The sequence below is a fragment of the Papaver somniferum genome, chromosome 3, assembly GCF_003573695.1.
Source record: "Papaver somniferum cultivar HN1 chromosome 3, ASM357369v1, whole genome shotgun sequence".
Lineage (NCBI taxonomy): Eukaryota > Viridiplantae > Streptophyta > Magnoliopsida > Ranunculales > Papaveraceae > Papaver > Papaver somniferum.
In genome coordinates this window covers 81,393,754-81,407,843 of record NC_039360.1, presented here as the reverse complement: position 1 = coordinate 81,407,843, position 14,090 = coordinate 81,393,754, and the positions used below count along the sequence as shown (strand labels likewise).

Below are 14,090 nucleotides of genomic sequence, written 5' to 3'. Positions count from 1 at the left end.
AAGAAGAGCAGCAGGAGTATGGGTGAGAATTGTCATGTCAATTTCTTTAATTTCAAAAACCCTAATTCACTGTTTTGGGAATTTGGGGGAAAGTGTAACCCTAATTCGAATTGTATAAATAGGAGCTGTGAGGGTGTTGTTGAGGGTATGCCTGGATTAGCCAGTGTATCCAGAACTGTGAGTTCTGTAAAAAAATTCCATATTTTTGCTCTTGTTTTATCCATTGTTAACTGTTACTGTGAGGTTATTGTTGTTGTTTTCTTTTAATTTCAGTTTTACCATGTTTTAGTTTGTCACCTTAGCTGAGGCTCAGATGAAGCTTTAGTGGACTGTTAGGTAGTGGAATGTTAGGTTAGAAGCCTTAGTGCACTGAATAGATTGAGCAATGAGAGAAATCAGTGCTCACTAGTGCTTGTGATTGATTGTACTGTCAAAAGACAGTCAATACTAGGAGCACATCAGTTGAGCAAGCTGATTATCTTGCTATTCCCTTTTTGTATGCTTAGGATCTTAAGTTGGCCTTAACTGTCACTTAGTTCCATTAGGGATTCAACCTAGAATTACATTATCTGGATAGGTCACAAGGGTGGATTCAAAGCCTTAGCTTAACCCACAATTTGTTTTCACAGTCACTTGCAACTTAACTGTTTTGTTATTTCTTCACATCACTGCCCTTGGCTTAGGCCTTGGTTTATTACACTGTCATTTTATTGTCTTTGCTTCACTGTTTATCTCCATTGTTGTTTGTTGTTTTATGCCTTTCTTATTGCTTGCTGTTCACTGTTACTTTGTTAGCTTATTCTTTTTCTTACTTGTTTCCACTTACTTCCACCTTGGCCTAGTGCCACTGCTACATTTAGTTTGCTCCACCTCCCCTACCATATTCTTATTTCCCTGGCCTTGCTGCCAGTTCTGCTCAGTTGCCCTGCAACCCTGCCTGCTTACCTTCCTCCCCTGCTGCTGCTGCTGCTTCTTCTCCAGCCCAGCCCTGTCTGCTGCTGCTCCAAACAGTTAGCTTAGAACCAAAGGCTAAAAGCCCAGGTTCAAAGTCCAGGTTAAGGCCTAAAGCCTAGTTCATAGCTCAGAAGCCTAGCTAATCTAAAGGCCCAGCCAACTGAGCCCAAGGCTCAGTTCATTCCAAAAATCAAAGGTCCAGCCCACTTTGGACTTAATCAAAGCCCAGGTGAAAAGCTAAGGCCCAGTTCACTGTTACCAAGCCCAGTTCAGTCCATCAAAAGCCCAAACTGCTTCACAGTTAATCAAAGCCCATTAGCAATTTAGAAACCCAAAATAGCTAGAAACTCCAAACACACCCAGTCTCTGTGGATCGACCCGTACTTGCACGAGCTACAACTGACGACCGTGCACTTGCGGTATTACTGTAGGCCCGCGTTTTTATTTCGCTTCAATTTTATACGCTTTCCCGGGCCCACCATCAGGCACTGACACCCACGGGAGAAAATTGAACTCAGATTCTTCATATAACACATCAATAAAACGTATTTTAGAACGAGGCTGCTTGGTGGACCAACGCATGATCCTAGCATTATCTTTCTCAGGGAAAGTATGGCGCGCATCAGTATTCGGTCCTTGCAGAACATTACGTGGAGTAGGTGCATAATTCTTAAAATGCTCCCACATCAAAGCTTGAAGAAACATCGTGTTGGCATAACACTCAATCTTCATAGAGCCGTTCGACACACTGGAGTCTATAATCAAGGAATCCAGGTTGTAATACAAGGAGCCTAAGAATAAACTACCTATCGGAAGTTGCTCACCTTGAGCCATCTTAATAGCAAAGGGAATCACAAAAGGCTTCAACAAGTTTCCATTATCTTCAAAAACGTCTCTGGACAACTATAAACATCAGAAAGCAGCAATGGGTAACATACCGTCGATGGCACTAGTACAAAAATGGCATTTAGACACAGTAATTTACCGTGACCAAATGTATACAGCCACGATGATTCATTTCTGAAAAGCCGTGGCTAAAGCCTGCGAGGCCAAAAGTCATAGACTTTAGTCACGGTAATCCACCGTGATCAAAACTTCATTAGTCACGGGATTTTGTCATAGACCGTGACAAATTTTCTCATTAGTCCCGGGATGTTGAAATATACCGGGACCAAAGTTATTCAATGGATACGGATTTCTGTATTACACCGTGACCAGTTTGTATGGTTGACACATATCCCATATACACATACTGATAAGATAAGATCCTTTGATGTTGGGACTTGGGCATAGTTTTGAGCAGCAAACATCTTTACTCCTTGCTAAAAAAAAAAGGAAAAGTAGGCAAGGAAAATCAGTAACAATATCTGAATAAAATTATCAAACATGGCATTAAATTATATGGTGAAAAATCACAATAGTTCACATGTATCTTGATATATACATTCTTTTAGATTGACAACGATCACCATCGAAACAGGTCTCGACATTCGGAAAGACAACTGCACTTCCATTGCGCGCCTACTCAGGTCTCGGCCGGGTCTAAGGATCTTGTTTACTAATTAAAGATTATTGTGCACACTCACACTGCAAGGACTCCTCAAAACCTCCATTTGCGTGCAAAAAAAAAAGTACAAGTCAATTTACAATACAAGGTCTTATGTTTCATTGAAATTTCTAAATCTTCATCGAAGCCAATCACAAAAGCTTAAGCAAGCATTGTAAGATGCATAAACCGTTCAGTGACACCTATAGAAATGTTTAATAGTTTTCTCTTATTCCAGCTATACAAAACAAAAAACAATCATGATGGCAGCACTGATGTTATCTTGCGAACCTTCGAGCGAAGATATAGTACGTACTAATACACTGGTAAAGTCAAAACCGGTGACTTCCACTTGACGTGTGCCAGGATTACCAAAGAAAATGGAACATCAGCATGTGGCCAAAAGTGGTACCTTCAGAAATACAAACTTTTCTTTCCAAGGAATTAAGTGTCATTCGAAGTTTGATTACTTCACGGACCTGAAAGTTTAGCATTTAGCAGGTAGGCTTACTTCAGGGACAGTTTCTTCTTGAAAGGATTTTTAATGTCAGCATAATGAGCGTGCCAATGCTTTTGAAGTTATGTATTTCCAGTCCCAAGCCTCCCTTAAAGGAAAACTCTCTATCAACAGAAAACAAAATATTGACCATGAAGATCTGAAGACTTGGGAAGATAATAAAATAAAATAAAAAATTGGTACAGAGAAATTGCCTTCTGTTGATATATCCCATAACTTTCAAATAACTTGTGATTCTTAATTGGCAGCTCAATCAAAACAAGTAAAATAATTTCAAAAACAAACACGTGAATCAATACTGAAACATTATGGAAATATCTCTAGAGTGAGTCTTACCAGTAGAATACCCCTTTCGGGTTCTCCAGTACAAACTTGACATGTGGTGGTATCCGCTTCCTAGCTCAAAGTTTATGCAAGTATCTTTCACTTCCACACGCAAAGTGGTCCTATATAAAAGAACCAAAGAATCCTAAATGGAACTACAATCATCATAAGGAAATCCAAACAGGTATTAACCAAACTGGTGACAGATGATCAAAAGAATAATACGGAATATTCTTTTGATTTGGACAGAACAAAAACAACTTGTTCCCTCAAAAATATAATATTTTGAGAAGCATCTCGTGAGATAACAATTAGGACTCAAGTAGCATGTCACAGTTAGCTTCCTATTGAACCACCCGCAACCAACAACCAACCGTATAAATATTTTGTTAAAATACAACAACTTATTGTGAATTCAAAGTGAATTCAAATGACAGATGAAAGGGCATCAGTTGAAGTTTAAGACTCACCTTTCTAACAAATTAACATAGTCAAACGCAAAATACAGCTGCAAAATGTTTTAACTAATGTAAGTAACCAATGATTCCTAATTTTCCATAATAGACTTGTAGACATACCCACCCTCTCTCCGGAATGACAATCACTTTTTCACCAGTTAAAGATGTCAAGATGTGTGTCATCTTTTGGTAACCTGTATGAGTTATCAGCAACAATAAAAATGGATGTGAGATAATCAGATTGGTGGACCTCTTACCAGATAGTGAAATCAAAAACTGAAAATGGTAATGATTAAATCCCATACCCGTTAGACTTGTATATCCATTAACCAGTTTTTCATTTGGTTGAGCGCCCATACCTTATCATGGTATTGAGGATCTTTGGTGTTTAGGATGCCTGGGTCAAAGAAACCATTTGAGAACTAAGACTTACAAGGTATAAATGGAGGCAAAAGTAGGCTTACAAGTTACAAGAAAACTGTCAGAATGAACTCCGTTTTCACCTCAATAAAATGTAACCATAAGAATTATCTTCATCAACAAAGCCGTAGTCTATTAATAACTTTAAACTTGTTATATCCCGCATCTATAGAAAAAAACAACTTCCCATATTAGATATAATATGGTTCATATTTAGTAAAACAGAACCGGCTACAATAAAGACAGTACTCAGTACTGAACGATCATGTGAAGAAAGATGATATATATATTAAAATTGGATACTCATCCTTACATGGACTGTTAACTATAAGCTTAGCAACACCTCGACAAGAAATCAGAAAACTTAAAAGTCAGCACGATATGGAATACTGAAACTACATAGATATTGAATATCTCCACTGAGGAGATAAAAAGTTACCTCCAAATCAACCACATAAAACTGAATGATAAGAAAATTGTGTTTAAAATACCCAGACCAGCTTTGATCAAGGTTAAATAAATCATTCTGATCAGGAAGAGGAACCCGATTTTTGCCTTCACTAACAAAGCACCATGGAAGCCATTCTGATGTGTAAACTGGACTACTTGTCATTCTGAGCTTTGACTTCACTAACAAAGCACCATGTGAGCCAGTTGATCTTAAAAATAGTTATCAGCAAAAAATAAGATGCCAATGAAGATACTAGTGTACCTTAAATGGATCTTCCACTCTCTAGCAATGTTTATTTAAGGGTACCCAATTTAAAAATTCAACCAAAACAAAAATTGGAAAAATAATTTGTCATTATTTCTGATAAGAAATTAAGCCCAAGGTACAAAGAATTCCCCTATTTCACAATTGCAAATTATTAGGTCAATTAACCAAAAACGACTTCAATAACTTAATAACGATCTCAGAATCTTACCAGAAAAAATCAAGCCGCTTGAAATTAATCGACACCAGTTTCCCCATCAAATTGGTTTGCATTAAATCGATTAAAACAGAAAACCCCAATCCTTTGAACGAAATACTTGTTGTTTACTGCATCTAGGTTTGATGCAAAAATTTGAACAATAGAGATCTAAAGAGAGATAATACCGCTTGGAACTTCTGATTCAAACTCCATTGCAAAATTAAATCAGATTGAAATGGAATTATAGGGAAAAAACATTTATTTTAGTTTGAATGACAGAGAGAAGGAATGATTTCCCTTGAACATAAGGATGAGAGACAAGGAAGTGGGAGTCCAGTGGGATGAGCGTGGGGTTGTAGATCGTGGGAGTATAGAAGGTGGGCTGAGAAACCATGGCAGTTTTATCCTCAAATCGTGTTTAAAAGACGTGGACTGGTGTAAATTAGACACGGAGCTATATGTCCCCGTGACAAACTAAACTTTAGTATCGTTTATAGGTAGCACCGAGACTCGGTCAACCGTGACCAAAGACCATAATTGTACTAGTGTGGGTTTATCAGAAACCTCGTCTTTGGGCCACCAGTGTGTCAACCAGGAAGCATAGCATCCTTTACTGCCATCCTTAGTCGCTTTCTCCATTGCAGCTGTCAAGACATGAGAAACGGCGGTCTCCTCATCTGAAAGATCCCCAGGAATATTGCCCGTGATCAGGAGATGCATCAGAGCCGCCACGTATTCCAAGGTAACGATAAACTCTCCCCATCTACATATGAAAGTGTGAGTGGGAATGCATCAGCGAGCAAACAGAGCCACAATACCACTTGCATCATGATAAATGAACAACTCTCCAGAAGCTTGAATAGCTCTCGTCACCTGCGTCTGGTCGAGCATAGTCCTCACATGAGGAAAACCCAACATATTCCTCGCCCAGCCGGCAAATTTCTCCAAAGGTCGTCGAGAAAGCTTAAACTCTATGATTGATGAGGCGAAAACCCCTTGTTCAAGACAAAATCGAATCACTATCTTAGGAGTCACCAATTTCTTCTGAGTAACAGTTCTGGGATTTATCAAAAGACGATACACTGGGGATTTCAAATGTTGCTCAGCTCCTGGGATATCTTTTTCAAAGAATGCATCATCTATGTTCGGGACATTCATAATCCCAGGGATTTCGTCTTCGTCTCCCCCAACGGAAGTTTCATCCATGCATGTCTCATCTCTGGAGATACCATCATCAACGCACATTTCTTCCCTCGAGGCGTCGTCAGCTTGGGAATTGGACATCTTTGCTAAGTAGCTGAAAAGGTTCACACTACATTCTACTTCAGTATGCTGTCCAGATATAAATCAAGGAAATACAAGCAAAAATGGTAACTCTTAACTCTTACCTTTTATACTTCCACTAACAATAGTGATAGTAATGCTAGAGTTAACACCTCAAAATCGTTCGTCTCTTCGAAAACTGCAAAAACGAACGAAACTTTATTTAATTTCCGAAACTGATTTTTCATGAAATCACGTACACAATTTCCATAATGTGAACATTCACACAACTTACCTATGAAGTTTACAACAATAAAATATTTCATCATAAATATATTTTCTATCTTCGAAGGTTCCTCAAAACCCACGTTTTTGATTTTTCGAAAAAACAGCAATTAATGCAACATCTCTTACATAAATTCTCAAGAATTTTATCTTATGAAAACAAATTCATGAGAATAAAATATATCATCATATTTTGCACAATATATGTCACGGCTGCATATATATATATATATATATATATATTTTTCCTTCGTATCGTCGTTATTTGTCTTTAAAACGAAGGTTTATTTCAAAAAATATTGTGAAAGATCACATCTCATACATATGATAAAGTTTTGTATTTACATGAAAGCTCATAAGCAAAATTTTATCATTGGACACAAGTTCATCATACATATTTTCCTTCGTGTCATCATTATTTGTCTTTAAAACGAAAGATTTTTCCAATTTCATGAAAATTCACTTCTTTTATGATGAAACCTTGGTATACATGAAAGCTCATACACTAAGTTTTATCACTGGACTTAGGTTCATATTAAAAAAAAAAATCTCTCATAAATCAGGGATTATAGTTAGTTTTCAAAACTAACGATCGAACGAACATACGTTTCCAAAAAACAAGGGTTTTTTCATAAAACTCACACTAATATACACACATGTACATAACTTCATCATGATCAAAGCATGAAAAACTCATGAGGATCATAAACATCAGCAAAAAAAAAAAAAAAAGTACCTGGGAGCGCCGGCCGGAAATTGGCCGACGGCGGCAGCGACCGGCGGCGGCAGGTGGTCGTCCGACGGTGGCAGGTGGTCGTCCGACGGCACGCGGGAAAACTCTCCTTCCCTGGCGTGAAGGTGATGAAGGTGTTGGTCGTGTGTGAGAAAAAAAAAGAGTATTAATCCCTTTTATATCAATTTTAGAACCAAAACCTAATTTTCTAAGGATTTCCTTATTGGGCCCGACCCGCGAATCCTAACCGTCCACGGACTCGTCGTCCAAACCAGCGGTTCAACACCAATTTATGCTCATCAAATGACGCTCCAATCATGACGTTGAATCCTTCATCAAGTCGTGGCTTGCTCATGCTCTCTAAATCCGGTAACATCTCAACTTACGACTAAGTTCAATTACTGGTATTATTATTTATGGCCGGAAAATCACCATTTAATGCTGACTGAGGAACACAGCTTTCCCCAGTAAGCAGGGGACTTAATATAAATGGTGGATTTTCGACAAAGGCTAAATTCTCAAACTCATAATTATACGAATCTCTGATTCAGCAATCAGACGTGAGTATCGAGACACGGGTCTCTCATCGAATTCTCAACGGAGAGTACTTTCTCTCATAATACATGTAGATATGTAGTCTCACGACTGGACAACGACATATCTCATAGATACTGAATACTTTCAGTGATTATTTCTATATAGTATCACGAGATGGACGGCTCCTAGACAGCTTGCTCTGCTAGTATAGAGCGATAACGTCTTCAGGAACAAACAACAAGTTTACCCTGATTATATAAAGGATATGACTTACCGGCAAGCTCGTATCAGGATAATTAATGCTCCTAGACAGCTTGCTCTGCTAGTATAGAGCCACAAAGTTAATTATTCCTAATTACAATCGCTCCTATTCCATGGTCGAATCCACGACTGGTCCCATGGAATGACAATAACAATTGTTCTGATTCTATGATCGAATCCACAATGATCTCATAGAATAACAATAACTATATTATCTCATTACTACGATTTCATGATCGAATCCACAACTACTCTCATAAATGGTAATAGATAAACCTTCATTACTCCAATTCTATGGTCGAATCCACGATTCCATGGAATGGTAACGCTCACTTTATTATTCTGAATTTGTAGTTGAATCCTCAGGTGATCCTATGAATTAATAATAAAAAACATCTTATTACTCAGTTTTGTGAATTATTCCCCACTGAATTCCACAATTAGTAATAAATAATCAACAACCGGGCGTCTGAGCTACCTCTAAGTAAGCCCCGATTCAAATGGTGAAGGTGTATTCAACGATGATACACTAACAGTCACCGCACGAACGAGTATTTCAAAAATACAACGAAACGATGAACCTATGCAAAATAGAGAAGAAAATAATAAATAATTAAAAATATTGACCAGGGTGCTGGGAGCACGGACACACGACCGACCGTGTCGTGGTCAATCCCACGCTAGTTTTATATTTTTACTGCATTTTTATTATTTTCCATGATTTGATGAAAATCCTCTCATTTTATCAAATCTCCTTCGTCTCAAGGAAACTCCTCGGTTTCATGGTACTTTCATAAATCCATAAAAAATAATATCAAATTAAGGAAAGGAGTGTGGGGCGTGACCATTGGCCAACCGGCCATGCCTTGGTCCCAACCGGCCCCACACCCACGGTTCCTTATTATTTTATTATTATTATTATTATTTCTCTAATTTCATGAAAAAAACTCCTTGATTTCATGGTATTTTTGCATAAATCATCAAATAATAATAATATAAAATAAATTATGAAAACTTGTGGGGTCGAGCCTTGGCCGGCCGGCCATGCCCTAGACGGTCCCACACGCCCCTTTGTTTTATTATTTTATTATTAGTTTTCCTTGAATTCATCAAATTCCTTGATTTCATGGTATTTCTCTCAAATTAGGAAAAATTCCCTCAAATCATCAAAAATACCTAAAAAATATTAAAAAATTATGAAAACTCGTGGGACAGGGCCCAAGCCGACCGGTCATGCATCCACGGTCCTACACACTCTTGTTTTCATTATTTTAATATTTTTTGCTTCCCTGAACTCATGAAAACTCCTTCAACTCATGGAAACTCCCTAAATTCATCAAATTTCTCAAAATTCATGAATTTTTCATAAAATCATCAAAATATTATAAAATTAAGGAAAAGGCGCCACGGGACCGTGGTCACGACCGGCCAACCATGCCTTGACCAAAGCGGTCTCACGCCTCCTCATTCCTTATTTTATAATTATTTTTCATCATCTCATGGTCTTTTCCTCAGTTTCGTCGAAACCCTAATTTTGGCATATTTTCTCGAATAGATGCTCAATTGCACGCCAGAAAATATCAAAATTCGCAGGACTGAGACGCGGATGCCTTGTGGACATGAGCACGCTATCTTGATCGACCAAGATTGGATCTTTGGTTCACGGAAGCCGGTCCCATCAATTTTCACAGTTTTGACCTAATTTGCACAATTGCTCGTATTAGGTCCAAAACTCTCCCAAACACTTTGGATTTTCATGAAGTGATCGTCAGGCGGTCACGGGACAACCCAGGGCCGGTTTCATGACTCTATGGTCGGTCCCTCGCCTCGTAATAATTAATTAGGTTTTCTCACCTAAGGCTCAGATGAGCATTTTCGAATAAATGATTAAACCATCATTTAATCATTCTTTCACCAACAAATCGTCAACTCTTCAGGAGTTCTTAGTATTTGCTCACGTGAGCATATGGAAACTACATGGTTGATCCACGGTCCCATATAGTCGCTCCCTCCTTCGTCCCATGGTTGAAATCCTGACGAACCATGAATTGATCATCAATTGATCAAATTAGGGTTTCTGAATCCAAGGATCATCATTCCAGATTCTAACCTTAATAATTTTATGACGACCTCATGTCATTAATTTTATTAATTATGCTCGGTTCAACGACCAGTATTCTAATTAATATTTTTGGTACGCTTCCAATAATCCATCAGATGAGCAACACATGCTCAGACGATCAAATATTCAACAATTCATCACATGAGCAACACTTGCTCAGATGATAAATATTTGTTCAAACCAAGGAATATTGGTTCAACAATCAATATTCAACGATCTATCGAATGAGAAATACTTTCTCACTTCATCGTAAGAACTATACCTCTGTCTCATAACATGTTCAATTCACGAGTTTCAGAACATCATGTTCAACTCAACGACTACATGGACTCATCGTCCCATAAAACAACGAAGTCATCAATTGACTAACAAACCACGAGACGTCAATCGTGTCACTTGGGGGGATATCACTTAGGGTTTTGGTCTGGCGGTCTACGGCACGTGTGTTCAAACATACGATGGAATGTGAGCAAGTCGTGCAATCAGTTGAAGGAATTCACGAGGTAGTGGGTGGAAAATCGACCAAGTCTCCACACGTTGATCAACTGGTTTCAAACACGATCTCCACTTCCCCACTCCTTGATTCCATCAACTGTCACACTTCATGGAATCATGGTGTCTAAAATTCCAGCAATATAAATAAGTCTCTGAATCATGATTGAATCGGCATCATCAGTATCATCAATCTCACGTCTCATGGATAATACGAGATCATCAACTCATCAATTGAGAAATTTCAATCACTCAGAGCTTATCGTATTCGGAATTCACACACCCATAATCTTTGATTATCATCGATTCCACACATTTCTCAGCTTCCCTCCTACAGATCAACCCATCCTCTCTTGTGACCGAATTTACTCTGGAACGGTCATTGTCTTGACTTAGGCCGGAGTACTACAGATTGATCTCTCGAATCTAAAGCACCCCCTTTGCAGCGGTGCATATGTGTGAGGTTTAACATTTCGCTCGGTTTGAGGAGTCTCCTCCGTACGGTCGTCTCCTCAATTCCTTAAAAACCAGCAAATCGTTTTTCCTCATATACACTGGTGTTGATGGTGGTTTTTAGCTTAGGTTTAAATTCGTAAAACCGTACATCTGACATGACGTCACTATGACCACTAGCGCATTCATCGAATCAATCAGCATGCCTATGTAAGAATTACCAGGGTACTTGTTTTTATATACATGTTTCATGTTCCACGATAGAACCCTTAGTACTGACTGACATCATCTTCATATATACCAAACCCTAATTCTCGCGACATGTGCCAATGGCATCTCGTGCCAGCCACATCTCCGCGCCAAGGCATGCCAACCATGCCAACCGCACCACCGTGCCAATGGCAAACCATGCCAGCCATGTCTCCGCGCCAAGGCATGCCAATCATGCCAGCTGCACCACCGTGCCAATGGCAAACCATGCCTGCCACATCTATGCGCCAAGGCATGCCAACCATGCCAGCCGCACCACCGTGCCAATGGAAAACCATGCCAGCCACGTCTCTGCGCCAAGGCATGCCAACCATGCCAGCCGCACCACCGTGCCAATGGCAAACCATGCCATCCATGTCTCTGCGCCAAGGCATGCCAACCATGCCAGTCGCACCACCGTGCCAATGAAAAACCATGTCAGCCACGTCTCCGCGCCAACGCATGCCAACCATGCCATATGCACCACCGTGCCAATGGCAAACCATGCCAGCCACGTCTCCGCGCCTAAGCATACCAACCATGCCATCCGCACCTACACCGTGCCCTAAGCTTGCCGACCCCCCCCCCCCCCACTTTCATTGAACAATCAGGTTGTTCCAAACCTGCCACGGTCTCAAAAGAGGTCGATATACACGCTAGCTTCCCAAAACACGCTAGCGTCCCGAAAATCGCTAGCGTCCCAAAAATCGCTAGCTTCCAAAACATGCTAGCTTCTCAAAACATGTTAGCTTCCCAAAAACGCGCCAACGCGCCAAGCATGCCGCACACGCATACTACATGCGCTAATTAGGGTTTCAACACGCCAAACCCTAATTTGGGCAAGTTGCTACCAACATCCCTCCTGCTGAGTTTTACGTTCGGGATGTTTTCACCTCGCGAACGAGCTCAAAACCTAGATATTCCAACGCAGGGAGATAGGAAATTCTTTTCCGTGCATAATGGAGGGGTGGACCATCAAAATCCGAGTCCGTACGATAATTCTACAACGATTCTAGTAAAGGGCACTAATTAGGGTTTCAGCATACCAAACCCTAATTTAGACAAAGCCGCAAGCGCTTCCCTTCCAATACGCACACTTCTAGCGGCTCCATTTCATGCCAAAGCCACACCGGCCATGCCTCCATGACGCTGGCTACCAAACAGAAGGTTGCAACAATCAACGGCCTCCCTTCCTCCTGAGATGCAAATCTCAGCTGTACAAATTTTCCACTGAACTTGTGGAAAATTGCGGCCCAAAGCCAAACAACCATGGTTTATGCCTAAACCCTTAATTTGTCCGCGCCTATACCATGTCAGCCTTTCCTTCACGTCACTGGCTGCCAAAACGAAGGGTTGCAACGATCAACGACCACCCTTCAATATAAGATGCAGATCTTAACCGTCCAAGGTCACCAACTAACACGTGGCAACTAGTGGCCCAACGCCAAGCCTTAACTGTGGTCGCGCACAAACTACGCCAAGACCCTAGCCTTTGTTCGCGCCTAACTACACCAAAATCCTAGTTTTCCATTCATACTTTCATGCCTCCTGCTATAAACGAATGATTGTAATAATCAACGGCTACCCTTCTCTTTGAGATGCAGATCTCGACCATCCAAGTTCGCCACCTAACGCATGGAAACTTGCGGCCCAAAGCCAAACATTACGGTTTGCACCTAAACCTTAATTTTGGTCGCGCCTACTCTATGGAAAAGCCATGCTTGACGCTGGCTGCTAAAACGGAGGGTTGCAATAATCAACGGCTATCCTTTCCTCTGAGATGCGGATCTCGACCGTTCAAGTTCGCCACCTAACTTGCGGCCCAAAGCCAAAACCTCACGGTTTGCATCCAAACCCTAATTTTGGATGCGCCTATTCTATGGAAAAGCCATGCCGACTATATCATGGACACTGGCATGCCACCATGCCACACATAACACCATGCTACACGTTTTCCCATGAAAATACTCGATACATCTAACACATGTCACAAACTGGGGGATGCTCATAAAGGGTATCGATTTGGCGGTTTACAGCGTGCGGCGTACACTACGCCCATTACATGAAAGTGTCATAAGAATGAGTCGGTTAGTAAATACAAGGAATAATGGTATGGAACATCAATTCCAGGCGTTACCCATTACCACCTCCTTCCACTTTACTCAGTCGTTTCCATTTCTTACGAGACAAGAGTATGTTATGTTACAACTTGTATAAATAGGTCCTACATATTTCCACCAAACAACGAGTTTTGTCCAGGAGCATATAACACTCAGAAATCACTTGCTAGCTTTCCCATCTGTTAGATTTCACTTTCTGATACAAGTCAAACAACTACTCTTCCAGAATCAACTATTCTGGTCTCAACACTTTCTTCGCTTCCCTCCCTAAAACCAATCATTCTCCTTCACTTTGTGACTGAAGCAAGTCTAGAACGACCATTTTTTGGTTTAGGACGGTTTTGTACAGATTGATCTCTCGAAACTAAAGTACTCCCTTGCAGTACATTTTTTAGGGTTTAGACTCGTTTCTCACCCACTCACGCGAAATTACCGAAATCAG

At 40.3% G+C, this 14,090-nt stretch overlaps 1 protein-coding gene across 8 annotated transcripts; it reads right to left on the bottom strand.

Annotated features, from left to right (window-relative positions):
• Positions 1–2,331: 2,331 nt before the first annotated feature.
• On the bottom strand, positions 2,332–5,504 carry LOC113356640. 8 transcript variants are annotated; one of them, XR_003363067.1, is made up of 7 exons: positions 4,303–5,047; positions 4,105–4,196; positions 3,924–3,993; positions 3,812–3,849; positions 3,354–3,463; positions 2,913–3,121; positions 2,332–2,561 (listed from the first exon to the last, which is right to left on the bottom strand). XR_003363067.1 is itself a non-coding variant. In XM_026599834.1 (5 exons), the coding sequence occupies exons 2-5, from the start codon at positions 4,154–4,156 to the stop codon at positions 2,524–2,526; spliced, it is 270 nt and encodes an 89-aa protein (XP_026455619.1). In that variant the 5' UTR covers positions 4,157–4,196; positions 4,303–5,060; the 3' UTR covers positions 2,332–2,523. The 8 variants fall into 8 exon arrangements, 3 of the variants coding, with proteins under 3 accessions (XP_026455619.1, XP_026455618.1, XP_026455617.1); XR_003363068.1 differs by lacking the exon at positions 2,332–2,561 and adding an exon at positions 5,146–5,504 and having other exon boundaries at positions 2,570–3,121; positions 4,303–4,385; XR_003363070.1 differs by lacking the exons at positions 2,332–2,561; positions 3,812–3,849 and adding an exon at positions 5,146–5,504 and having other exon boundaries at positions 2,570–3,121; positions 4,303–4,385.
• Positions 5,505–14,090: the final 8,586 nt, after the last annotated feature.

Excerpts from the sequence above, each read along its gene's own strand:
- LOC113356640 (XM_026599833.1), bottom strand. The coding sequence starts at position 4,156 with ATGGGCGCTCAACCAAATGAAAAACTGGTTAATGGATATACAAGTCTA. Across the intron at positions 3,994-4,104 it reads TGGATATACAAGTCTAACGG|GTTACCAAAAGATGACACAC; the intron begins GTATGGGATTTA and ends TAACTCATACAG. Across the intron at positions 3,122-3,353 it reads CCGAAAGGGGTATTCTACTG|AGAGTTTTCCTTTAAGGGAG; the intron begins GTAAGACTCACT and ends TTCTGTTGATAG.